Here is a 25,207-nt window from a genome sequence, read left to right on the forward strand (position 1 = left end):
AAATCTCCGAGGGCTACAGTTACGAAAAAAAAGTTGAAAGCAATCCAATTTGAAATGCTTTTGATGAAACATTCAGGTTTACTGCAAGGAAATAACACTATTTCGTCCATATGCGATGATTCTAAATTCAAAAATAGGAAATTTTTGAAAATTGGCGCAGAAAACTTCTTTTACAATTTGACTACAGCTATCATAACTGCTACCAACTTCACATTATAAACTTTGTGCGACCAATTTCATTAAGAAATCTATCAATTTCGACTTCAATGAGAGTTGAAGTTGTGAGATATGAATCCGACGCCTCCAAATCCATTTCAATCCGCTTCTACAAAATATCTGTTCATGTCTGTAACATCGTCTAATTTTAATGAATGAATTTTTTGTTCATAATTTATAAAAATCTCTATTCGGCTTAAAATATATTGTCTATTTTCTTCTTAATGTTAAGTGTTTTTTTAACCATTTTATTTGTATTTCTCATTAAATCATTTTACAACATCGAGTATTACATCTATATACAAACAAATTATGAAATCGTTTGAGGATGAGCACAAATAAACTTATCGCTTTCTCTTAGGAAGAGAAAAGAGAAGAAACTCTGGAGCTTACGAATGAAACGAGATTAAAATCCTTCTCCACTTAGCGTTGCTGCCTGTGAAGCAGTAGCAACCTAATGAAAAAAAAAATCGAAAAATGAAGCAAATGAAATGTGAATCAAGATTATAAATTTTATTTTTGCATACCTTTCGTCCACCCCGAAAGTTATTATATTCAAAGCTTCCCCCTTGACTTTGACTTCCTGCCGAGCTAGCTCCGAAATTAGTACTGCTGTAGCTTGTGCTACTAGCAAAGCCGCTGCTGCCAAAACCGTTATTGCCACCCCCAAAACCATTGCTGCTGAATCCATTTCCGCCGAATCCGCTGTTTCCGCTGTTTCCGCCAAAATTGTTTCCATTGCCAAAACGTGTACTTCCAAAACCTCCTTCAGTACTCTCTGATAGCCATTTAGTTCCTTTAACTACTTTTGTGACTTCCTCGGGATGTGCTGAAAAGATTAGATGGTGTGAAATATGGCGCAGAAAACTTCTCCTACAATTTGACTACAGCTATCATAACTGCTATCAACAAAAAATACCAACTGTGCTTGTAGTGATGATGGAAATGGTCATGTGAAATTTCCTCTTTAACTTTAATCGGTACCGGTTGTTTCTTGACAATTTCCTTGATCACTTTTTCTTCTAAAAAAAATGAATAAATATGTACGTTAAATAAAAAAAATATCATAACGTTTTGATAAATAGGTTTTAAATATGAAGATGAAATGACCTTTTATAACAATGGGCTTGTGATGATGATGAATATTTTTTACTTGCGTGTGCGTATGTTTATGATGCGACTTTTTTACTGGAACATGAATGATAATTTTCTTTTTGTGGTAGCTTAAATGGGAAAAAAATTATATTTAAAAAAATATATATATTAGAAATTGACACTTTTGACACATGAATTTAAAAAAAAGTGAAAAAAACAATGGCATGCAATAGGGAGTCGAAAGCGTTTTTTTAATTGGTAAATTAATATGAATGAATTTCCTGAAACAAATGCGTGATTAGGAATATTGAATGAAAATTTTGCGATTGTATTTATGTGCAGTGCATTTACCCAGCTTCTGATGTACTAATTGCTATGATAAGTATAAATAAAGCCACCAGCAGCTAAAAATAAATAAAACAAACAAAAACAATCAACATTGCGTAAAGCATTGAGAGCAACATAAAAAAAGGAAAACTAATGCATGTTCAATGCACGATAAGTTGGAATGAGTAGCTTTCGTGCGTTCCGCATGGGTTCATTATAAACAATCTTCAAAATGAAAATGAAAATGATAATGTTTGTATTATATTTACACGTTCAGAGTCAAAACAGTTTGCTGACACCGCAATACGGAAGAACAAGTTTTTACTTTGGTGTTAAAAAAAAAACTTGAATCAATGTCAAGCCTTAATTAACTTCTGTAGCAATATTTGTTTTGGTTGTAATTATTGCTATCAATTCGGATTTCGTTTTGAGTGAGCTCATTTTTAGTTTTATTTTTTCTTGATTTAATTTTTTGAACTAACTGAACATGATTGCAAATGTTTTTTCAAGTTGAATTCGAAAGAAAGTATTTTCATTTTTCATGATTACAAGAGATTGGATTATGATGAACTTAACGAAAACTGTGTTTGTCGTCTTTATATTTTTATTTTTTCCATTTTTCTTCTGAATAAACAAAGATTCACGTGCTATCATCGAGCTCGATATATCACAGTCAAATTTCAAAATGGTCCGATAAATATTCGACACGTTGATTATTCACTAAGATTTTTATTCGATTTCAATACAATACAACAAACAGCACCTGATTTTGTTTTCCTTCATCAAATAAATAATCGATAGATGATTTTATTTACACTCACCACAACTCGTAGTTCCATATTTGACGATTCAATTTCAGTATATGGGAGTTCTAACACTGTTTACTGTTCTTAAATTTATCTTGATTTTTCGTTTGTTTTAAATACACAACACAATATCGATAATTCAACTGGTGTTCGGCGTAGGGACAAATAATCCGTAATCCCAAATTCGTCTTGGACTTGAACGTTCGCGTGCTTTTGAATCAATGTACTCGGTGGATCTGAAAATTTTCTGCACCTACCGTCAATATTTATATCGAAAATACAGCGAAGAGCTGAAAACCAACCAACACACCATCGTTACCAATACAAGCACCATTGAATATATGAACAAGCATTCACACGATACGAGATCAGCTAAAACATTTGAAGATGAAAGAAAAAAAACTAACAAAAAAACCACCCGAAAGCAACAGTTGAAAAACCGCATGTATTTTTCAATTATATATCACGTAATCAATCGCACACGATAGTTTCAACAACTAAAATCAAATCGTGAAAGTAGAAGTTAATCGTTGATGAGTTTCCAACTTATAGCATACAATATCAATTAATGCAGACAAAATGAAAATGGTATATGGGAAAAACAAAACAAAAATAAAAATGTGTGGAGGACAAGCGGGCGTGAAACAAATTAAATGCATGGAAAACTAAGTGAAACATTGGTTTAGCGACTGGCAATTTGCGCGCAAACACAAACACACTCAATACGCTCAAGTGCAATTTTATTCATTTCGCATTGGGTGAAAAACAACAATCACGTACCAGAAAGAAATTATTGGAGAAAAAACAAACACAGAAGAAGCACCAACTACACGGGGAATACAAATGGCAAAGAAACAGTTTGAATGCATAACTTTTATTAAAATAATACAAAGTCATGCATCCATTTAGGCTAATAATAATTCAAGTGCGCACAGCTCAGTTCACGTACCCATGTGCGTTTCTTTTCTCCCTCTCTTCTTCTTCTTCTTCTTCTTCTTCAATGAAAGGCAATGCAAGTCACAACCAACATCATCTATTCATTACACTCAATTTTATTCATAAGCGAAATTAAAATGTTTTATATTAAATTAGTGTCAGATGTTCCATCATTTCTATACAATTAATCTTGTGAATAAATTTCATCAGTAATTATGAAGTTGAAGTCAACAACTTCATTCACCTATTATCGAGTCGATCATACGAATATACGAATTTTGGTAGGAAAACGAAGCATATTTTGAGATATTGGTTTTTTCCGCTAAATTCTACAAGAGAAGATTTTTTGAGGAGGTTATCAATCAAATTATTTCTTCAAAATATTTGCACCTTAAGAACCCTTCTATTGAATGTTCCACTCTTTTAGATCAAAGTTTAGCGATATTTCGATTTGTTATTTCATTTTGGATAATTTTATCCAAGTTTTCTTTTTTCACAACTAGTGATCTACATTCTACATCAGGATCTTATCTAGAAAAATAAATTAATTCCATTTCTATTATTGAAATGTAAAGGGTTACAATGTAGGTTTTTTCAGCCTTCTTCCAGACATGGATAGTAACTGAGATTAGATAGCAGAAAAATGTCTTCGGCAGTGTTGTAGAATACTACTAATGCTTCAACTTACGTCTCACTCATAGATTTGTTCTGAAGAAAACCTCTTTCAACAAACAAGTGGGACATCCTGCGATAGTTTCATAATTATGCATGAGCAAAAATGAAATATTTCATTTTTTTCAGGAAATGTAAGGCGACCACAAGATCATTTTTACCCCGATTATTTCAAATCGAAAATTATTGGATTGGATAATTTGAATAAATTATTATGTCTATTCTGATTAAATAACCCGTGCGCCAGTTTGTTTGGAAGTATTGTTATTAATATTGAATTGGCTTTATTATTGCTTAGCATATCCGCCATATTATGACTTCTATTCCAAACGAACAAACGAATGAGGAATCTAACCGTTTCAGTAATACAATTTCGTTCGACATGTGTGAAATTTCTTCGTTTTTATGTCGAATTTCGTAGAAATTGGTATGTCGAAGCGCCACAGAGGGTATCTGGTGCGCACAAGTGTACAATTATTGACGGCAAAAATCCAAGTCAATACCGATTTTAATTGCAATTCGTAATCAATTCGTCGGTAGCAATAACCGCGATTGTTATTGTTATTATGATTGTTGTTGTTTTCGTGCACGATGCTCGTGCAGAGTTGGATTACATTTCCTGAATGATATCTTCGTGGTTAGATTGTGTTGCATTACAATGCACTGTACAATTGATTATTCGCCTAATTCAAACGTAATACAAACTATTATCGCATGATAAACTCAATTTTTTCGGAAGAATTTATTACCTTGTATGGTTTTTGTATTATTACTCTTTTGATTCGTATTTTTTCTGCGCTTCGTTGCCACAGCAAATGAAATTCAAACTGGTAGAGAATGTACTCTACACACTGTTCGTGTTTTTTTTTTCCTTTCGTTATTTTCTCCACATCTAACCACTTGGTTCGATTTGCTACAGGTGTAAAAAAATAGTGAAGCATTTACATTTCCTTCACCATATTTAGTGTATGCTTTTTTGTTTATATTTGTAACGGTCCGTATCGAATTTATTGCTGCTTAACCAATTGGAAATTTAATATTTGCGCATCAAACACAGACATTCATTCCAATTCGATTAATTTATTTTTACCTTTCATTTGCTGTTTATTTCTTTTCAGTTCATTCGGTGACCGACTTTAGAAATTCATCTCAATAGCGTAGTAAGCATTAAAATATTTTTCGTCCTTTTTCATTCTTCTTGAATTGTTGAGGTCCAAAATGATGATGGAGGTAGCGTCTCAAGGTGCAAAAAATTACCAGCAATTTTGATTTGGTTTGTTATCTTTGTCAGCAGGCCTCACATTTATCAAATGGAAATTGACACAAAATTCACAGTACGTTTCATCGTTTGGCTGCAGACCAGCCATACTTTATTTCATCTGTGTGTTTTGTACTTCAAGAAGTTTACTGTTTTTTGCCATTTAAATGTGATGATGGAAATATTTTTAAAAACGGCGGCGTGTAAAGCTTATATGCCGCCCAAAATCAAAATTTGATGAGCAAAAAAAGGTGTTCAGTTTTGTAAAATCAATTGTACACTTGCTCTTGAAATTTATTGACAATTTTCACTCCGCTAGCAATTTTGCCGCATTCAACAAAATGCCACCCGAAGCAATTGCTTCGCCAGCGTCATACTTTGTACGCTACCGTAAAAATAATACTAAAAACGGATTTTTACATTTCTAATGACTAGATCGAGAGGAGAGTATGTGAAAAAATTCTAATATATTTTGATAGAGGATAGTATGTTTTCTGATGATTCTGTTGGCGTTAAAGTAGAGTATGTTGTAGTACCGTCTAGCCTCTGCGGTCTTCACGGTTTTCGCGCAACTGATAGGAGATAACAACATGGTGTCTTCTGCAAAGTTGTAGTACTCGAGGTCTTCTATAACATTACTGAAGACATCTATCTCTTATCTCTTATCAGTTGCGCGCAAATCGCGCACATAAAAAAGCAAATTTTATATAGAACTTTTTTTTTCTTATCATTTTTCGCGCTTTCCGCGGAACTGTTAAGAGATAAGAGATAACTGACTTCAGCAATGTTATAGAAGACTTCCAGTGCTACAACTTTGCCGAAGACACCAAGTTGTTATCTCTTATCAGTTCCGCGGAAACTGTGGAAAACCGCGAGGACCCGCCAAATATGAACATACTCGCCTTTAACCATTTTTGAGTCGAAAGAAACTTACTCTTCTCTTTCATAACAAAGTCAGATGAACTTACTCTCCTCTCGATTTAGTCAATAGATTTCTTAAACAAAGAATACTGTTTTTTTAAAGAAATGCATCACAATAGTGATATTTTAGGTCGTTATGAGCGTCTATGGAGCATGAAGGCTCTAAGCTTTCAAGAATAATAATAATACTATAATATAATTTATATTTTTAAGACGGTTGAACCATCAAGAGACAAAATATAGATCTTATCGAAGGGTTTTGTCCAAGAGGAATGAAAATTCAACAGAACTGAAATTGAAATTTTAGTTTTTTTCGTACTTAGCTTTTCTTTAGCCATGATTACATGTCTCGAGAAGGAGATTATGAGCTAGGTTTTCGTTTGTTATGTCATCAAATGGTCATTTAATTGACAAACTCGTCAGGTGTTTCGAATTAAAAAAAAAGGATTTTATTTTCCAAATAAATAATTTTATTCAACAATTGGCAAATAATTTGTTGCCAAAGACAAGATAACAGATCAAGGTTTTATGGCAGTAATGATGTGGTTTCTTGCTGAGATGTTAGGGTCGAATATGGCATCAATTTTTGTAGAACAGCCTAGAAAAATATCAACGTTATCTTCAATTAATATCTTTAGTGTGAATTGTTGATATGTCAAAGTATTACCATTTTCTATGCAGTACAAGATACGATCATAAAGTATGACGCTTTCAACGATTGGTGCAAGCATCAAGCGGAGCGTATAAAAAATCACGACTGACTTCCAGCGCTCCAAATTCATCTGTGTATCTGGAGACTCAACATCATGATCTGGTATAATTATGCCTTCGAGATGACTGACTGCTTGTTGGCAATATTCACGAAATGTAGTCAGCCTTTTAATGCTACGAAGCCCCGAACGTTTACGTTCTGGCGAATATTTACAAATTATCTTTTCAGCGGCTGCGCGGTATGAATGAATCCGGAGGTATTCATAGTTTTTCTCCGATAAACGATCCGCATAAACTTCAATTGCATGACAAGCTACTTCACGTGCCTCAAAACTCAAATGATGCCATTTAGGTTCAACTAAATTCGTTAAATATTCACTAAGTGGATAGCCTTTGTTGTTATTGTTTTGGTCGATGGAAGTTGTGATTTTAAAATAACAACAGCCAACTAAATTCAGGAATTTTGCTTCACTGCTTTGCAGAAAAAAACGAATCAATAGGCTGGCCAAATTTCCACAGGGATGCAGACCGATTATACCAAATCTAAAGGTATCATCGTTCAAATCCACTCTGAAGCAATTTTTTATGTTCTAAAATTTATAAGACAAATAAATTGCATCTATATTTATTCGGAGTTTACAAAATTAGAAAATAGTTGTTTGAATTTTCTTCTTATTACCTTTACTAGTTCAGAAAATGATGTATCTTCACTCAAACAGATATTTAAGTGTACTGGCTTTCGGAAAGTAGTTCCGTCCTTGCAAAATTTCATTATTAAATCGATGGCTTTATTATCTAAATCACTGAAAATGTTAAAAGAAACTTGAAAATGTTAAAGGAACTTGAAACTACCATTGTTATTTTATGTGCTCACTTGGCTTGTTCTGTGAGAGCAACTTGTTTTTCGATGCAGCATACATTCAATCCATGACCGTAGCTAATCAATCGTGCCAAATGCCCCAACCCACTTCCAAAATCGACAATATATTGACACCTTAACTCTCTTGCTATATCAGCCGTTAATTGGCCCATGCGTTCAATTTCATGTCGTTTCTTTTCTTTGATCTTTTTCTTCGTTAAAATTGTGCAAATTTTTGGGTGTGTTAAACAATTGAAATCCTGTTTCGGGTTATTATTCGAATCTTTTTCTTTGGAAGATTGGTTGTTTTTAGCCGGTTCCTAATGAAAAAGAATGATATACTTCACTGCAAAAGGATCAATTTGGTGACAAACCTTAACCGGACTCCTTGAAATGCTAAGTCTCTCAAGAAGTTTTCGCAAAGCAAGTAGTGACAGTGGCCAAAGTGTTTTTTCAGTTTGCTGTTGTGGTCCAATAAGTAAATCGCTTAAATGTTCCGGTGGAATGTTAGATAATGTTTTAATCCAAGATTTAGGCATTTTCTCCCAGTGATTATCCACATAGAAGTCCTGAAAAGATAGACATCTGATGTAAATACCTGTTGAAGAGAAAAAAAAAAAGATCTAGCATTGTTTAGCTTACCAAAACGTAAGAATCCAGAAGCCATTTGAACAAATTGATAACTTTAAGCGAGTCCGTCAGTTTGATTTTGATATTTACCATTTCATTTTGATTTGGATGCATTTTTCAAGTTGAAATTCTCTGATATAAGATAGTGATGGATTAGTATCGTGTGATTATTTACAAACAACGTTCAACGTTGAACTTGAAACCACGTTGACAGTTCGCAGTCACTGTGTTATTCGTGTAATGAGGGAGGTGTATACACGTCAAAAGCGCCCAGCAAACGGATAGATGAATGCGTCTGCGTTAGACGGAGAGGTATACGATTCAATGGAGAATAATTTTACTATGCGTTTGTTGATGGTATGGTACGTACAAAATACATATATACATCTTATGTGTGCACGACACTGAACCGAATAGAACGATTTTATCATTCCATTCTTAGAAACATTCCAAAACAAAACAAAACAAAGGGAGGACTTGACTGTATGATAATGGATGCGAAAAATGTCTACGCTGTAGTTGACGTTTTATGTTATAGAGTCAGATGCATGGTAAGATGACTTCAGTCGTAAATGGTACTTGTACACACGAAGCCACCAAAACCAACAGGCTTTGTATGGTAACAACGGAGAAATGTCATATTATCGCACAATCTACCGTATCAAAAGCAAAATATGAACTTTGTTTAATATTTATATGTTTAATTTAATTTTTTTTTTAATGATTAATTTTCAACAAATTGTGGTGCTGAAGATTGTGTGAAACTTGAAATTAAAAAGAAAGTGGTATGGTAAGAAAATATAACTTATTGCCAATCGATTCATAGACCATTGCTAATGTGACTTGACAATTTAATTAATACTTTGGTTTGAACTATATTATATATATTTTTAAACCAAACTTAAATTGATTTGAAATATTTAATGAATACTCGTTTCTACTTTTAGAAAACCAATTGAACATTTGAGAGCTGTTGAACAACTGTTTTAAACGCGCATCAATGAATTGCTATTATCAACAATATTGACATACGATAAAACTTTATACAAGCTAAAGTTTTTCCGGACAACTGTTTGCCAAACAAAAATATCAATAAGCGGACATAATGGTACCGATCGAATCAATGTTTCGCTTACTTGTATTTACCATTTTACTAGCATCAGTGAAATTCTCTACAACAGAACAGGTAAAACACAAAATACCTAAACTAACATATGTTTTGCGACTTCCAATTCAAAATTTGATATGGTCACTATACAATTTTTATTTTTCTCAATTTAATGCTTTCTTCTCTATTTCGAAATTTATACATTTAGTTTGACGTTGATGAACAAATTTCTGATGTAAATCCAAACGACGGGACAATTCAAAAATACGTAGAGGAGCAAAGCAAAGGATGGATTGAGCAAGGTGACCAACGTCAACCCAAAGTTAATGTCAAACTAGAATTAACCAAATTGAACATTTGTAAGCTGTGGATGAACATTCAACATATTCCTTTTTCGTTTTTTACCTTTCCGAATTTAATTGTTTATGTTTTCAATGTTACCCAATGTCTGTTCTTTTTTATTTTGTTTTATTTTATTCATCCTTCAGCTCATGCGTGGGATAGCTCTTGGCCAACAAAGACGCGTCAATTAGGAAGTGTTAGTGCAGTTAGTTTTGATAATAATGGAAATGTTGTGGTATTCCATCGCGGTGATCATGTTTGGGATGGTTCATCGTTTAATTATGATAATGTTTATTTACCGCGAAGCAAAGGGCCAATTGCAGCTAATGCGATAATTGCATTCAATCGAAAAACGGGTGAAGTTTCATACGAATGGGGGAACGGGATGTTCTATATGCCACACGGTCTAACTGTTGATCATGAAAACAATGTGTGGGTAACGGATGTGGCATTGCATCAAGTCATGAAATTCAGTGCAAACAATCGAACGAAGCCGGAGCTTATTCTTGGCACGGCATTTCAACCGGGAAATAGTTTGAAAAAATTTTGTAAACCAACGGCAGTGGCATGTCTGCCGGATGGTGATTTCTTCATATCGGACGGATACTGCAATGCTCGTATTATTAAATATTCACGGACCGGAGAACGAATCCTCAGCTGGGGACAGAATTCATTCTCAGGTATTGCTTAATTCATTTTATTTGTCTTCAATTTCTAACTGAGATTTAAAAACATTTAACTGATTTCATTTTTCAAATTGTGTCAGGTCATGCATTTGATCATGCTCCCAGGAATTTCTTTGCTATTCCACATGCGTTAACACTTGCGACCGATTTGGGTTTGCTCTGTGTGGCGGATCGTGAAAATGGACGAGTTCAGTGTTTTCACACGGACAACGGAACATTCCATTCGCAATATCACAGTGGAATCGTTGGTGATCGGCTTTTTAGCGTTGCTTATGCTCCAATAAACGGTGGCCAATTGTATGTTGTAAATGGACCACTATTGGGTCATTCAGCTGACAATGCGGTTCTAGGATTCGTTATTCATATGCAATCGAACAAAGTTATCGCGAAATTTGGGCCAAATGACGGTGTTTTCGAGAATCCACATGATATTATCGTAACGCCTGATGGCAATGAGGTAAAAAAAAAACCATAGGATATTTTCAATATCAATTATCTATTTTGATGATTTACATACACTTCGTTACAGATTTATGTGGCTCAATATGCTCCCAACATAGCTTTCAAATTTATGTCGAAAACTCCGGCTACATCGAACGCCATTAAAACTTTTCCAAATAATTCGGCACTGAAACCGTCGGTTACATTAGGTATATACACTACCGTGCAATAGTTTGGAACCACTAGGTATTTTTCATACAAATTGACCATTTTTGGTGGACTCATTAACATATTTCGGAAACTCTTGATATTTTGTGCATAGTTTCTAGAACGTTTCAATAGTAAATCACAGAGGTTTCATCAAAAAATATTTATGAATTTCAAAAATATAGCAATTTGAATTTGTACTGTGTGGAAAATGATCAAATTTGTATGAAGATTAAAACAGATCAAATTCAAATTGATATATTTTTTAAATACCTGAATATTTTTTGATGAAACCTCTGTGATTTACTATTGAAACGTTGTAGAAACCATGCACAAAATATCAAGAGTGCAGGTGTTTCCGAAATATGTTAATGAGTCCACCAAAAATGGTCAATTTGTATGAAAAATACCTAGTGGTTCCAAACTTTTGCACGGTAGTATCTCTTAAAATAAATGATAAATGAAATTGATTCATCCATTAAATTAATAATAATTAAAATGTGTCAATCATTTTCCTGGAAGATAATAATACGATGACATCGAGTGAAACATCGGAATTGGAAACAACAGCGACTGATGCACAAGCAAGTCAACAAATATTGTTCATAATTGGTTTGTTCATATCGTTTATTTGCATTACTTTGTTCGCTGTATGGGTCATACGTCGACGGAAACTAGGTAATTTTAACCACGCACAACACACAGACTTAGAATACAGCAAATTGATGTCAAAGTGTTAACACAGACAGTCCCATCACAATACCTAACCGCATCACTCACATTTTTTTTTAGTTTTTCGTCCACATTTCTTGCTCATTTTGTGATCTTGATCGTTTTATAGTTATAACGTTTAATTTATAATTTAAGTCTATCCTAGAACAAATTTCCAAGATTTTTTAAAAGATTTTTTACAGAACGTATTTTGCATGCATTTTTATTTTCGATCGATGATTATTCGAGTTAGTGACAAATTGAGTTTATTGCAATAATTTTGATTGGAATTTTGCGGAAAACTGGTGAAACAAAATTAGGCATCTTCAATTTGTTAATTGAAGCTGTGAGAAAGAAAATTCTCAAAAGTGAATCTTGAATGAGCGCTGTGTTGAAGCGAATCATGAATTTACGCACACGTACCGATACTCGTGGTTCACTGCTGCTGCTCAAACATTCATGATTCACTTTTGCGTGTTTTCAGAATGTTTATTCCTGTATTGCCATTTTCATTCTCACAGCCTCAATGGGAAAGAACGGCAGCAATGCAATTACAGCAATTACAACATACACACTTTACAAAATAGAATGGACTTATTGAAGGTTTTGTCTATTCATCCACTTCAGTATTTTAAGTTGAAATTTTAAATTCGAATTTTTTCATTTTTTTTTAACTTTATGTTTAATTTCCATTAATTGTAAGGGAATATGTGGTACATGTGGAAATGTGAATGGATGTCCATTTTTGTAGTGCTATATTTGTATCAGGAAATTAAACGATTATATTGAAATCATCAACTTCGTTTTTGTTTTTGACCATTTATGACATTCCGTTTTCTGTTTTTTTTTAAGCTAATTGAAAATATAACTCTATTTCACAATTTGAAGCTAATTTAAAATTTAACTGTATTTCAACTGCTGTGGCTATCGTTAAATGATTGCAAAATAAGATTCAAGGAATCGGCGACGACACGCTTGGGACTTTCCAACAGTTAAAACTGACTTTAAGCTAGGAAATTTGCTGGAACGAAAAAGAGGATTTGAAAAATTAGATCAGGAAGCCAGCGATGAAGAACCAAATTCAAGTACAAACGCTCTTCTATCGAGCGCACAATTCGCATAAGTCTTCTAACACAATTGTACAGTTTTTTTTTCTCTCTAGAAAATCTCAAACAATAACTCGAACACAAATTCAATTGTTTTCTTTTTTCAATTCAATTGTTATGTACCCAATCGAGCATATATTTAATATTATAGATTATGAATAAGACCAAACAAACTGAACAAATAAAATATTATAATTTGTAAATAGATGCAAATAAACTACTTTATTCCTTTCATCCGGCAGAAGAGTACATCGTTGGAAATACTTATATATTGATTTCTAGGTAAGGCCTAAATGGAGGACCTTCAACTTTGAGTTTAGTCTGGATATTCTAGATAGGGGAAATCTGCCCAAAAAATAGGATGGTGTGTAAATTGACCCTTCGGAAGCTCTGATAAAACTCTCTAATTCCAGCCTTTCTGATCATGAAAATAGTAAACAATATAGAGCCGCCTGGGGACTAAGTGCAATGTGTCATACTTTCAACGTTTGAACTAACACAGACGCGTACTTGTTACAGCAAACTATGCGCATAATTCTCTATTTCTCCAACCAGTCTCCAGGTGCCGCTTTATTGTTCTTGTTTGACGTTTCCTATCTGTTTGTACAGACGATCAGAGAGGCTATCTAATTTTATAATGAATATCACCATCAAAAATTGAAGTAATTTCTGAATTTAGTTGAATATGTTTTGAAAATGGAAACTATTATTACTTTCATTGAATTCGAATTTTTTTCTGGCACAAAAATAAATGCTACAACATTTACGTCTATGAAATATTTTACATACCTGGTAAAAAAAAATTGATTTCTTTCTAAATTATGCTGGACAATGGTTGTATGCTGATTTTAAGTAAACGATTTCTATGATTTCTCACATTTTTATTTATGATTGAAGTAGTAGGAAAATGGGGATTCCTCAGCAACTCTTGCGTCAACCGCATGGTTGACGCAAGGCTGGCGCAAGGTCCTTGCGTCATCCATACAGTAGCAGTGGAAGCGCGTGCGTCAGCGAAGCCCATACACCGTACATCATTCACTCACTCGCTCACTCACGCATTCAATCGTTTGCTCGATTGTATACTACATCTCTCTCTCTCTCCATCTCTCTCTCTCTCTCTCTCTCTCTCTCTCACACGGAAAAGATAATACTCATTCACTTTTACATTCACACACAAAAAAAAACCCAAACATACTTTTTTTTTCATACGAATCAAAACAAACGAGCTTTGAATGCATATGATTGTATGTGAAATGGCATATAAATGAATTGAACCGGTCTACCTTTATATCGGCTATAGCCGAGACGATAGAACGGCTGACTCACACACCCATGATTGAGAGTTCAAAACTCTGAATGAAAATTATTTTTTTTCTGTCTCTCAAATCGAATCATGTACAATGCAAATCGAACAAAACATATATAAATTCGATTAAGTAATGATCATAGTGTGCGTGATTTTTTTCACTTCAAAGAAAAAATATACACAGCTGAAAATTTCTGAAAAACTAAAAAAAAAACAAATTATGAATAAAATTTATTCAATTTTCAATGCAAAATATTTTGGATGATTCCTTCGACCAATTTTATTTTCTCCCATAAATCGTTTCAAAAGTAGAAAATTGTTTTTATAAATACAACACTGGAAAATTTTGATACATTTACTTTTTTTTAACCATAGAACTATGTAGCTATGTTTGATTATCTGAATAAATTCGAATATAAATAGTTAATATTAGTCTATATGTCTAACTGTAAGTGGTGATCTGCATGTGCGAAATCATCTTTTTGTTTTTGTTGTTGTTGTTTTTGCATGTCAAATATAAATATTTATAATAAAAATTGTTATTATCATCATCAATTTTTAAATTCATTTTTTTTAATGAAATGTAATAACTGGCGGATTATCTCGAAGTTGCCAGTGTCGACCTTTGTTGGTCGAATTGACATCTCTTTCATATTTCACGCACCTTCCGTGGCCGAAAGGCAAACTAAATGCTGTGCATTTTTGCTTGTATCCGAAGTAGGCGCATTGTGGTACACTAAATTTGAATGTAAAATCTATTACGTTCTACAGATTTACAGGCAATAACATATTATTAACTATACTTAATAACATAATAATAACGGCCGATATATTCTTCCAACATAACATAATAATAACGTTATTAAGATTCAGCATAATAATAACATAATATGTTATGCGTTATATCGGGTGTTATCTTAATAAATCCTAAGATTCGGCGGTAATAACATTTTATTAACTATAATAATAACATATTATTAAGATGGATTTATTAACTCAATTAATAACATATTATTAAGATACAATCTTAATAACGCTTTTTTCGCGCATTTTTTTCGCCGGAGCACTGACAAGTTGTTTTTTCTCTGCGGAGTACACACATGAACTTTTTGCACTGTTGCAAAGAAATTAAAATGACTCTTTGAAACGGAATTATCATGTATTGAACTTAACCATTAAGTTTAGGAAATCGCCAGTCCCGACCTTGCATTGTTATAGGTGTGTACATCGTACAGTGCTTTTTTTCTCTCCAGCTAGGGAAAAGAATGCGCGAAAAAAGCGTTATTAAGATTGCATCTTAATAATATGTTATTATTATAGTTAATAAAATGTTATTACCGCCGAATCTTAGGATTTATTAAGATAACAGCCGATATAACGCATAACATATTATGTTATTATTATGCTAAATCTTAATAACGTTATTAAGATAAAAACAATCCCAACATAACATAATAATAAATATGTCCGGCAATAACATATTGATAACATATCGAAAATGTAAATCTGTATTACGTTCTTTACAATTCCGTATGTATTTTTTAAACATTCAAAGAATGAATTGTCACATGAACAATCACTTAGAGTATATCTCGAAGGATTTTCTAAACCTCTCTGAAACGCATGTGGTTGCCAGGTAGTTAAACATTCGTCGTGGGTTTTGCAGCACTGATCGATGTAACCAAAATAACCCAATTCCCCACTTACGCTCACATTTCCCGGACCGCAAAAGTTCAAAACTGTAAGAGTAAACCTAGGGGGATTTAACTACGTGAAAACTTGTAAAAAAATGATATAAACGCGCACGAAATTGTTACATTCACCAGAGAACTTGCATGATTCCACTCAGTTGACAAGTTCCGTATTAAAACAACATGCGCGAACGCGCGCGAGTTCGTGTGCAAACTTGTAGCTGGACGACGCGCACACATCAGTCGTTCCATTTATTATATCTGGATTAACTTTTTCTTCAACACTTTCTCCAGCTCTTTAAAAATATTTCCTTTGTCCATTTTATAATTATAAAAATCTTTGAACTTTTGGAAAGGATGTGAAAAATCTTTATACACGTAAACAACCGATTTTTAGCTTGAAACGCGTTTTAATTGTCAAATAACAACTTGAAAAACGCGCAAAACCATAAACAAACTTGTGTAAACTTGTGACCGTGCGCGTCAGTACGTACAAGGAACGCGTCGAACTCCCGCGAATCAAGCAAACTGGCAAAAAACATGCTGAACTCGTAAGAGTTAAATTCCCCTAGGAGTAAACGAAGTGGTTAAAAATTTATTTTGACATTCGGATGTGTGGCAAAATTCTGCGATTAGTAATACTAAGAAAAAACACTTACTCTTGGGTATTGGTTGTTGTAACATTTCTTCATTACAGTCCAATTGGGTGAAACCTTCGGCCATCATCAATACAAAGAACAAAAACAATAACTTTGAAGAACACATTACTTAACTCACAATACGACTAGACTGATAGAAAGTGATATGACTATAACTTATAGTCTATAAGTAATGAGACTGTATTTAAACGATTTGTCTGGCCTTCATTAAGCTCATTCTTACACGTGCCGCATTTTCGAATGACGAACAAAATTGTTCACGTATGGCAAATGCGAAATAAACATTTCTATTTACCCGACTAAGTGCAATATTTGCCGTTGTTCATTTTGCTGCTTGGATTTATAATATATATCTGTATTCATTCAGTGATTTGATACAGTTTGTTTTTGACAATGACGATGAATAGTCATATTTTTGTAAAAGTTTTTTTAATGTGCGGTGCATTGTGCTGTGCGTATGCATATCCTAGTGCAGATAACTGCAAATGCAGTAAGTTTATGTTTTTTTTTTTCCTTTTTTTTACTGTGTTTTCAACTTGCAATACTGCGTATCAAAAATTGCATTTTTGCGCTAAATAAATGCATTTCACCATAAAAACTTAAACTAACAATAGAAACCGTACGAATTTTTACTTGGTACTTTTGTACCAGACGGATTTTTTTTCTAAAAAAAAATTCGATAGTAATTATCAAACAGACAGTTCACAATTTATAAATTGTGTTGAATTAGCATATTAGAAAAGCTGACGGACGTTGTTAAATGAATTGTCAAGTTTTACAATCAATCTAATTTATTTTTATTTTTTTTTTTTTCCGTCGTTAAACATATACACTATCCTTATGGACTTTGCATTTTATTCATCTGTGTATAATTCATATTACATACATAAAAAAATTCATTTTAAATTCATACACCATTTAATCAATACATGTGTTTCATACATAAATTCCGACACCGAAAAGTTGAGAGAAATATATGCCAATAACGGTGATTTTTATTGAATAAAGTTTTTTTTTTTGTTTTTTGATACGTTTAAAATCGTTTTCATCTTTGACAAAAATTGTGTGTGTTTGTGTGTGTAAGTGCATGAAAATATGCTTGTTACACAAATTAAAACGAAATTTGCACACATTGGCTTTGTGGCGCCAAAAAGCGCACTGCCACTGATGATCGGTTGAAGAACACTTTTCACAAACAAAAAACTAAATAAATACTATTTCGAATTTTTTTTTTCAACCTTTTTTTGCATATTCTATGTTGTTGCTGGTAAATTTTTCTGTTTCAATTTCAATTATTGACTTCTATCTAAAATCAAAACGTATATATTATTTGGTTTTATTTATTTTCATTGTAACAATCAAATCGTGTTATAAATGCACACCCATATTTACCTCATGCTGAAAATAAAACCGCTATGGTAATAAATTGAGCATAAGTACAGTGTGCAATTGAGTTGCATACAATTTTTATCTGTTCAGAATCGTTTGTTATCCGATGATTTGCGAATGCAAATAAAAAGAAAAATTTACTTTTTATCGACAAGCATGAGGAAGAGAGATACGTTTGTAACTTGTTTATAATTGTTAAAATGTGCGATATATGCCATTGTATATATACTATAAAATATATGCATAAAATGGTCGTTGAATTGAGAGATAGAGAGAGAGAGAAGAAATAAAAAATTGGAAAATTAATTTAACTGATGAGCTGAAACAAAATGCAAATTTTCTAAATTCTATTTTATCAATGGTTTTTGAGCCCGAACCAATGTTCAGAAAGCAATAATTAAATACGAATTGAACGTGTAAATTAATTTTCTATATTTTTTTCTTCTCTCTCTCTCACACACACACACACACGCACACATACATACGCAATCCCATGTGAATTACAGAACGGCTTTTAAGCATTTTATGGACAATTACACGAGTCTCAACTTACTTATTCAGTGTATTCTGCAATTTTTTTTTTTTAATTCATTTAATTTCATTTTTTTTTTGCATCTGTTTTGGTTTACATTATTTCATTGAAATGTTTATGAAATGTTTCACAAAGAATATTTACTAATATATATGTATATAAATTATATTCATGATGTATAACGAAAAAAAAACCATTTCAACATAAAAGAGAAAGATAATTAAATCTTTATATTTCCGTTTTTCTATTACACAATTTTTTTCTTCTCTTTCGTTTTGATGAATTATATATAAAAGAAAATCATTATGAATAGGCCAAAAGAAATTTCACCAGAGCAAAGAGATTTGTAAATGAAATCTTTTCTTTTTTTTCTTCTTTTTTTTTCATGGCAAATAATTTTTTGATAAAATACAATGTAGAATATATAATTAGAATGCATTAAACTTAAAAAACTTCATCTAATAAATTATATCTAGGCCATTTTTTTTTTGTATGTAAATCTACCGGTAATGGTTTCTTTTTTGGACGATTTTCTATTCGACTATCTTCAATTTATTACTTTCCGAATTTTTTTTCGCGATTTTGTTTGCCTTCCATTTCTTCGTTTTTCTTTTACATTTCTCCAATTTTTTATTCTATTTTCTTGTTTTTTTTTCATCCTCTCCTTCAACTTTATTGTGTCAGAGACGTTTATGGGCAAGTGCCCCATGCTCTTTACACTGACTTTCTGAATACTTTTGTGCTGTCCGCATTTGTATAGATTTCCGGCATAATTTCTTTAATTTTAACGGATGACATGGATTATTATTAAGTATTTTCATTATTGTTTTTAAGAAATGGGACATGCGAATACAGCATTCAACGAACATTTCCAGAAATGGAGATTGGTAAGAAACCCGTGGAGGGTCGAAATACATCAATTCGACCGCTATAGGTGCAACGGTGTTTTATTATCCACGAAACACCTTCTCACAACAACAAAGTGTATTTTGCCATACAAAGGTGTTCCCGCCGAAAATTCAAATGGCGATGAACTTCCAATCAGCTTTTGGTAAGTTATTGTATACAAACTTTCGATTCATCTAAACCAAAACTCACTCAAATCTCTTCATTTTTCCATTTTTTTATTGGATACAATAGGCTTCGTTACACGCTGATCCACATCAATTCCAAAATAAAAAGAAAAGCAAGATATGTTTACATTCATCCCGAACACCAATGTAATCCCAATGAACTTTTGCCCGCAATTGTTGAAATGAACGAAAGCATTGAATTTGATAAGTGGACACAACCGGCAGTCTTGCCGCCAACAGCACTACAAATTCATGAAAGAATATTACCTGTAGCGATTTCCTACACTAATATATCAGTAGTCACTACGAATAAGATGAACGTGATGATTTATTCAGATGAAATATGCGAAAGGATGAATCCAGGGGAAAATGGCAATAGGCTATTGTGCATAGACATTGAAAGCATTTGCTCGGACTGCAATATATGTGAGGTAAAGCTATGCATATATTTTATCATCTAAAATCTAATCTTCTAATCCAATTCCCTTTAACCAAATTTCAGTTTGGCATTTTTACGGATCCATTATTTCACTTGGCAGAAAATGACACCATGCTCCTACTTGGACTGGCAAAACATTGCAATCGAACGGCGAAACTAATCAATGTGAATAGTGGCCTAGAAGAGCAAAGATCATCGGCTGTTTATATGCCAATCGGGGAGTTTCTGCCTTGGATTCACAATATTATGCATAAAACATGTCCTTGCGAAACGACTTATCGTCCATTGATCCAGGACGTTGAGGCAATAATTTTTGAAAAAAAATGAATCAACGAAGAGACGTTTGTGTCAGCCCAAGTTACGGCCGAAAAGAAATTGAAATTCATTTAAAGCAAAAAGTCGCTCGTTCGACATACAAGCAAACAACAATTTTTGTATTATGCTAAGCTAAAATATTAAAGAACTTAGTGTGAGAAAAAAACTGTTTTCATTTCAAAACAAAACTTTATTTCAGCACATTTGAATTTGTTCGGGTTTTTCAATAATTTTAAACGCTTGTGCAGTAAAATCCACTTGTGTATATGCCTTAATTTTTTTTTTCCTTTTCACTTGGATTTGGCTTGGGTTCTACTATGCCGATTTCAATGCAAATGTATTTTTCACACTTTCAAGCATCAAACGGTGTAATTTGTCGATTTGAATGCCGTATTTACGCTATAATCTTTATTGTAATGGTAGTGTGAATGGTAGACAATACGGTAGACAATACTGTTTCAAAAACAGTAACGAAATATCGTAAAACGGTGACAGAGACGGCAGCGAATGTTTGTACATGAAAAAATCGCTCTTCGTTTCCTTTATGTTTTCTTTTTTGAATCGCCAAATGCTATGCTGTACTACCGTTTACAGCTAAAATGGAAAAATGTGAATGTCCAGAAAGAGCTGTCGCACCTCGCGTTATAACAGATAGTGACTATGTTGACTGCATCGAAAAGAATTGTAACATCGATAAAAAATCTAAAGTTATTAAAAAGTCTAAAGGTATCAAAAAGAATATAGTGAAACGTAAAATTGCATTTAGCGATTATGTTGACTGTATCGAGAAAAATTGTAATATTTTACGTGAACAGCATAACCTTCGCTCGAAATCACATCAAATATTCACAATTAAACAGAAAAAAAATGCCTTAAATCCGTTCGACGATAAGCGTTACCTTATTCGTTCGAATGGTATTGATACACTAGCTTGGGGTCACCATGAAATTGGTGAAATTGAGAAAAATTATTGCTGGTGAAATATAAATATTATAGAACTTTTTTACCTGATTGAATAGGTAGCTAGCTTTATATATTATAATAAATATACATAAATGTAACTAAAAAGTGAAATAAAAAGATTTATTTTTTATCAAAAATTTTCATGTGAGTTTTATTTATCGGTTTTTATAATTTTTACAATTTTCATTGCATATTTTATTCTTTTTTTATCTTTTAACCGTCAATGCGACAATCTCCTCTCCTTCTATCGGTTCCCATCATCAGCTAATTTATTATAACTACTATCATCGCAGTTAGCATCATCAGCATCACTCGTCTATTTGCTAGTATCAGCTTCTATATATCTATTTCTTGAAATTTCAATAGACATTTCCACAGTGTGAGTACCGATAGGGACTTCGAACATAGCAAAGTGATAAACTGCTCTGTTGGGAGTCAAAAATTCGGTTTTAATATTACGATTCCACCAATTGTAAAATGATAGTTTCGCTTCCTCTTCGTTCTCCTTTTCATCATCTGCGTTAGAGCTAGCAAACCTTTCACGTATGTAGTTTGTCAAAGTGAGACTACATACAACGAATGCAGCATGAACAGGAACGTCGAATAGAGCTCGATGGAATAGTTCGTTCTTGTTGAGATGATTACCGAGAGATAACTGCTCGGATTTGATTTCTTCTTGGGATGCGTTATAAAAAGTCAATGCTGCGTAATTTTGACCCATTTTCACGATCTGTCCTCATCAAATGTAACCGAATAACTAAAACCTTTAAGTTTATGCATTGAGTTTATAAATAAATGACGAACGCTGCACAATAGTAAAATTTACTCGGATTACTCAATGTAGCCGCCATTCCGTAATTTAGAAATTAATTTAACCATTTCACGCAATAATTGAGTTGGAATATGCAAGCTTTCGCATAGATGCTGCAATTTCCTACATATTTCATCGAGATCTTCTTCATCTTCTTCGCTCTCATCTTCATCCTCGTCATCGTCATCATACTCGTCAGCGGTATCATTGTCATTATACTCATTCTCATCCATTTCGGGTGATTTTTTATAGAGCTTGAGTTGATGGAACATTGGCAATGCGCGTAATTTTTTCTTAAATCTCTCATCATCCTCATAAGATACATTGTTCGATTGATTTGATTCATTATCGCTCTCGTTCACACTCGATGGCTGATTAAAAGTTTCACTTCTTTTGTTCGGTTGCAACATTTCATCATATTTATGTTTTTTACGGAGATTTCAAAACTGCGTTCGACCGAGTCTGGCATCGTAAACTCATCGAAAAAATTGCTCACTTCAAAATTGGACGTAAAACTGCCAAATGGCTATGTGACTTTGTCATCGATCGATTCAATTTTGTTAAGATTGGCCAATCCAAATCCAGATCATACTCGTCGCCTTCTGGTGTGCCTGCTGGAAGTGTGCTTGGCCCAATTTTGTTCACCATGTTCATAAACGACATAGTTGTTAGTGTTGAAAAATCTACGGTGCTGCTATTAGCAGACGATATCAAGATTGCAATGGAAATTCGTGGCACAACCGCAAATAACAACTCGAATCACCTTCAAAATGACATCGATAAACTCATCGACTGGTGCAATAATAATCGACTGTTCTTCAACAATCAAAAATGTGCAATGCTTACGTTATGTCGGAAAAAATCATCTATCGTCGTTAACTACACTATGGGAGATTACTTAATTGAGAGGAAGGAAGAGATTCGCGATCTCGGCGTTCTGATCGATAAGCAGCTACACTTCGGCCATCACATCGAACAGAAAACCATACAAGCGAGACGCATGATTGGCTGTATCAAGCATTTTTCAAACGGAAACTTTACATATGACACACAAAAAATATTGTATTTGGCTCATGTTAGGCCTATTTTAGAATTTGCTTCAGTTATATGGAGCCCATATCAGGATATTTATATTGGAGATATCGAATCGATACAGAAGCAATTTGTTATTTATTTGCTAGAAAATAGAAGAAATGCTACTTCATTTAGACTAACTCCATACTTTGATAGGTGTAAGCAACTTAAAATGCAACCATTAGATTTAAGAAGAGAAATTGCTGATGCAGTTATTGCTTATGATGTATATAAATGTAATATCAATGACGAATTTATTAGTTCGAAATTTGTGAGGCTTGAACAACGTCGTACATTAAGAAATAACAGAACACTTAGTGAACCTCTATTTGATACCGATTATTTACGTCAACAACCGATTGCTCGTATGATTCGTTGCATAAACAATTTCATAACACTTGTAAATACTGCTGGAACTAGAGACTCATTTAAGTCGAATATTGAAAAATTCTTGTCAACCCAAAGAGAAAATGTAAATACAAATAACTGATGTATTTTTATTGTAAAAATTTAAATCATATTCAGCCAGTTTTTTGGCGGTGAAATAAAATTCAATTCAATTCATCCATTTCGGGTGATTTTTTATAGAGCTTGAGTTGATGGAACATTGGCAATGCGCGTAATTTTTTCTTAAATCTCTCATCATCCTCATAAGATACATTGTTCAATTGATTTGATTCATTATCGCTCTCGTTCACACTCGATGGCTGATTAAAAGTTTCACTTCTTTTGTTCGGTTGCAACATTTCATCATATTTACGCTTTTTTAATAATGAAATTGTTGATTTAGCAACGCCATATTCTTTTGCTAGACGATTACCATTCACACCGTCGTTCAATTTGGCTAAAATTTCAGCCTTTTGCATTGTATTCAAACGCATGATGTAGCTATAAAGATAACTTTACTGCTTGAATGTTCAACTCGCACTAACTTATATCACTAGATGTTTGTTATTTAAATATAATCGAACCTTAATTCGAATTATTTTCATGAAATTGAACCTTTATTCGAGCTATTTTCATGAAATCGAACCTCAAATCGAACTATTTTCGTGTAATTGAACCTTAATTCGAACTATTTTATCGTTCTTGTTCAAACGAATGAATGTGTATGTTCTATCGATCGATGTTTGAAGAAAAAAAAAGATGCGATAAAATCAATTAAATCAATTAAATGAATAAATGAATGAATGAATGTATGTGTGTGTGTGTGTGTGTGAAATATGAGTTAATTTTGTTTATATACTTAAATTTGAATATGGAAAAAATCAAAAGTGAGAATTTTTATTGCGGAATATTGTAGTTCAATGTATTGGCTTTATCATATTCAAATTTCATTAAAATCGGTCAATATTTGCCCAACAAAATTAATGCTGAAACCAGTACAATTTTTCAACGAAAACTTCTTATGTTTGTGTTCTCCCTCTCTCCTATGTTAAAAAATATAGTATACCGAGCCGTCCGAAATACATTGCTAAAGCAATGTCAACTTTTCGCTTTTTCCTTTTACTTCAACTGCTTTTCAGATTGCTCACAGTCACATAAATACAATACTTTTCCCATATATACTTTTTCATACTCTTCCCATGTCCCATTCAGTACTGTTGTCATATAAAAATACATTGCTCCGTTTTGCATTACTCCTTCCTATGTTAAAAACAGCAGGCAAAACACAACCGAAATTGCTTTAGCAAAGTAACAACACCTTTTTCGCATTTTCCGCTATTTTCGTTTAAAAAACACTAACATAACACTCGATACCATACTTTTCAGTGCATTCTTTTCCATTCGCATTCGTTCACACATCTTTCGCCTATATGAAATACATTGCTCATACAAACGATGATGTGTTGCTGCCATTGCTGCCTTAACGGCGGTTCTGTCGGTTTCTCCATTCATAATATTTCGATTGTGTTATAATAA

The 25,207-nt window shown here is 33.1% G+C and overlaps 4 protein-coding genes across 5 annotated transcripts; 2 read left to right on the forward strand and 2 right to left on the reverse strand.

The window, feature by feature from the left end:
• Positions 1 to 334: 334 nt before the first annotated feature.
• On the reverse strand, positions 335 to 2,899 carry LOC129576025 (heterogeneous nuclear ribonucleoproteins A1 homolog). Its single transcript, XM_055460402.1, has 6 exons — positions 2,460 to 2,899; positions 1,663 to 1,715; positions 1,327 to 1,439; positions 1,140 to 1,238; positions 744 to 1,045; positions 335 to 670 (listed from the first exon to the last, which is right to left on the reverse strand). Exons 1-6 carry the CDS (start codon positions 2,475 to 2,477, stop codon positions 623 to 625), a joined length of 633 nt encoding a protein of 210 aa, XP_055316377.1. The 5' UTR covers positions 2,478 to 2,899; the 3' UTR covers positions 335 to 622.
• Positions 2,900 to 6,678: 3,779 nt separating this feature from the next.
• Positions 6,679 to 8,785, reverse strand: LOC129576019 (methyltransferase-like protein 25B). 2 transcript variants are annotated; one of them, XM_055460383.1, is made up of 6 exons: positions 8,522 to 8,785; positions 8,176 to 8,399; positions 7,817 to 8,121; positions 7,622 to 7,745; positions 6,899 to 7,532; positions 6,679 to 6,829 (listed from the first exon to the last, which is right to left on the reverse strand). In XM_055460383.1, the coding sequence occupies exons 2-6, from the start codon at positions 8,338 to 8,340 to the stop codon at positions 6,750 to 6,752; spliced, it is 1,308 nt and encodes a 435-aa protein (XP_055316358.1). In that variant the 5' UTR covers positions 8,341 to 8,399; positions 8,522 to 8,785; the 3' UTR covers positions 6,679 to 6,749. The 2 variants fall into 2 exon arrangements, with proteins under 2 accessions (XP_055316358.1, XP_055316357.1); XM_055460382.1 differs by having other exon boundaries at positions 8,176 to 8,370; positions 8,444 to 8,785.
• Positions 8,786 to 9,476: 691 nt separating this feature from the next.
• On the forward strand, positions 9,477 to 13,249 carry LOC129576018 (peptidyl-alpha-hydroxyglycine alpha-amidating lyase 1). Its single transcript, XM_055460381.1, has 7 exons — positions 9,477 to 9,617; positions 9,748 to 9,898; positions 10,028 to 10,561; positions 10,648 to 11,024; positions 11,097 to 11,217; positions 11,738 to 11,893; positions 12,877 to 13,249. The coding sequence occupies exons 1-7, from the start codon at positions 9,537 to 9,539 to the stop codon at positions 13,047 to 13,049; spliced, it is 1,593 nt and encodes a 530-aa protein (XP_055316356.1). The 5' UTR covers positions 9,477 to 9,536; the 3' UTR covers positions 13,050 to 13,249.
• Positions 13,250 to 19,445: 6,196 nt separating this feature from the next.
• On the forward strand, positions 19,446 to 20,535 carry LOC129575937 (ovochymase-2-like). Its single transcript, XM_055460176.1, has 3 exons — positions 19,446 to 19,660; positions 19,750 to 20,113; positions 20,185 to 20,535. The coding sequence occupies exons 1-3, from the start codon at positions 19,446 to 19,448 to the stop codon at positions 20,446 to 20,448; spliced, it is 843 nt and encodes a 280-aa protein (XP_055316151.1). The 3' UTR covers positions 20,449 to 20,535.
• Positions 20,536 to 25,207: the final 4,672 nt, after the last annotated feature.

This window comes from Sitodiplosis mosellana, unplaced genomic scaffold (assembly GCF_009176505.1).
Source record: "Sitodiplosis mosellana isolate CC-2019 unplaced genomic scaffold, AAFC_SMos_1.0 Smas_scaffold_6170, whole genome shotgun sequence".
NCBI lineage: Eukaryota > Metazoa > Arthropoda > Insecta > Diptera > Cecidomyiidae > Sitodiplosis > Sitodiplosis mosellana.

Coding starts and splice junctions, on each gene's coding strand:
- LOC129576019 (XM_055460382.1), bottom strand. CDS start 8,545: ATGCATCCAAATCAAAATGAAATGGTAAATATCAAAATCAAACTGACG. Junction 8,122..8,175: donor TTTCAAGGAGTCCGGTTAAG/GTTTGTCACCAA, acceptor CTTTTTCATTAG/GAACCGGCTAAAAACAACCA. Junction 7,533..7,621: donor CATTTTCTGAACTAGTAAAG/GTAATAAGAAGA, acceptor TATAAATTTTAG/AACATAAAAAATTGCTTCAG.
- LOC129576025 (XM_055460402.1), bottom strand. Junction 1,046..1,139: donor CCATCATCACTACAAGCACA/GTTGGTATTTTT, acceptor TAATCTTTTCAG/CACATCCCGAGGAAGTCACA. Junction 671..743: donor ACTTTCGGGGTGGACGAAAG/GTATGCAAAAAT, acceptor TTTTTTCATTAG/GTTGCTACTGCTTCACAGGC.
- LOC129576018 (XM_055460381.1), top strand. CDS start 9,537: ATGGTACCGATCGAATCAATGTTTCGCTTACTTGTATTTACCATTTTA. Junction 11,025..11,096: donor TAACGCCTGATGGCAATGAG/GTAAAAAAAAAA, acceptor ACTTCGTTACAG/ATTTATGTGGCTCAATATGC. Junction 11,218..11,737: donor GAAACCGTCGGTTACATTAG/GTATATACACTA, acceptor TTTTCCTGGAAG/ATAATAATACGATGACATCG.
- LOC129575937 (XM_055460176.1), top strand. CDS start 19,446: ATGGGACATGCGAATACAGCATTCAACGAACATTTCCAGAAATGGAGA. Junction 19,661..19,749: donor GAACTTCCAATCAGCTTTTG/GTAAGTTATTGT, acceptor TGGATACAATAG/GCTTCGTTACACGCTGATCC. Junction 20,114..20,184: donor CGGACTGCAATATATGTGAG/GTAAAGCTATGC, acceptor ACCAAATTTCAG/TTTGGCATTTTTACGGATCC.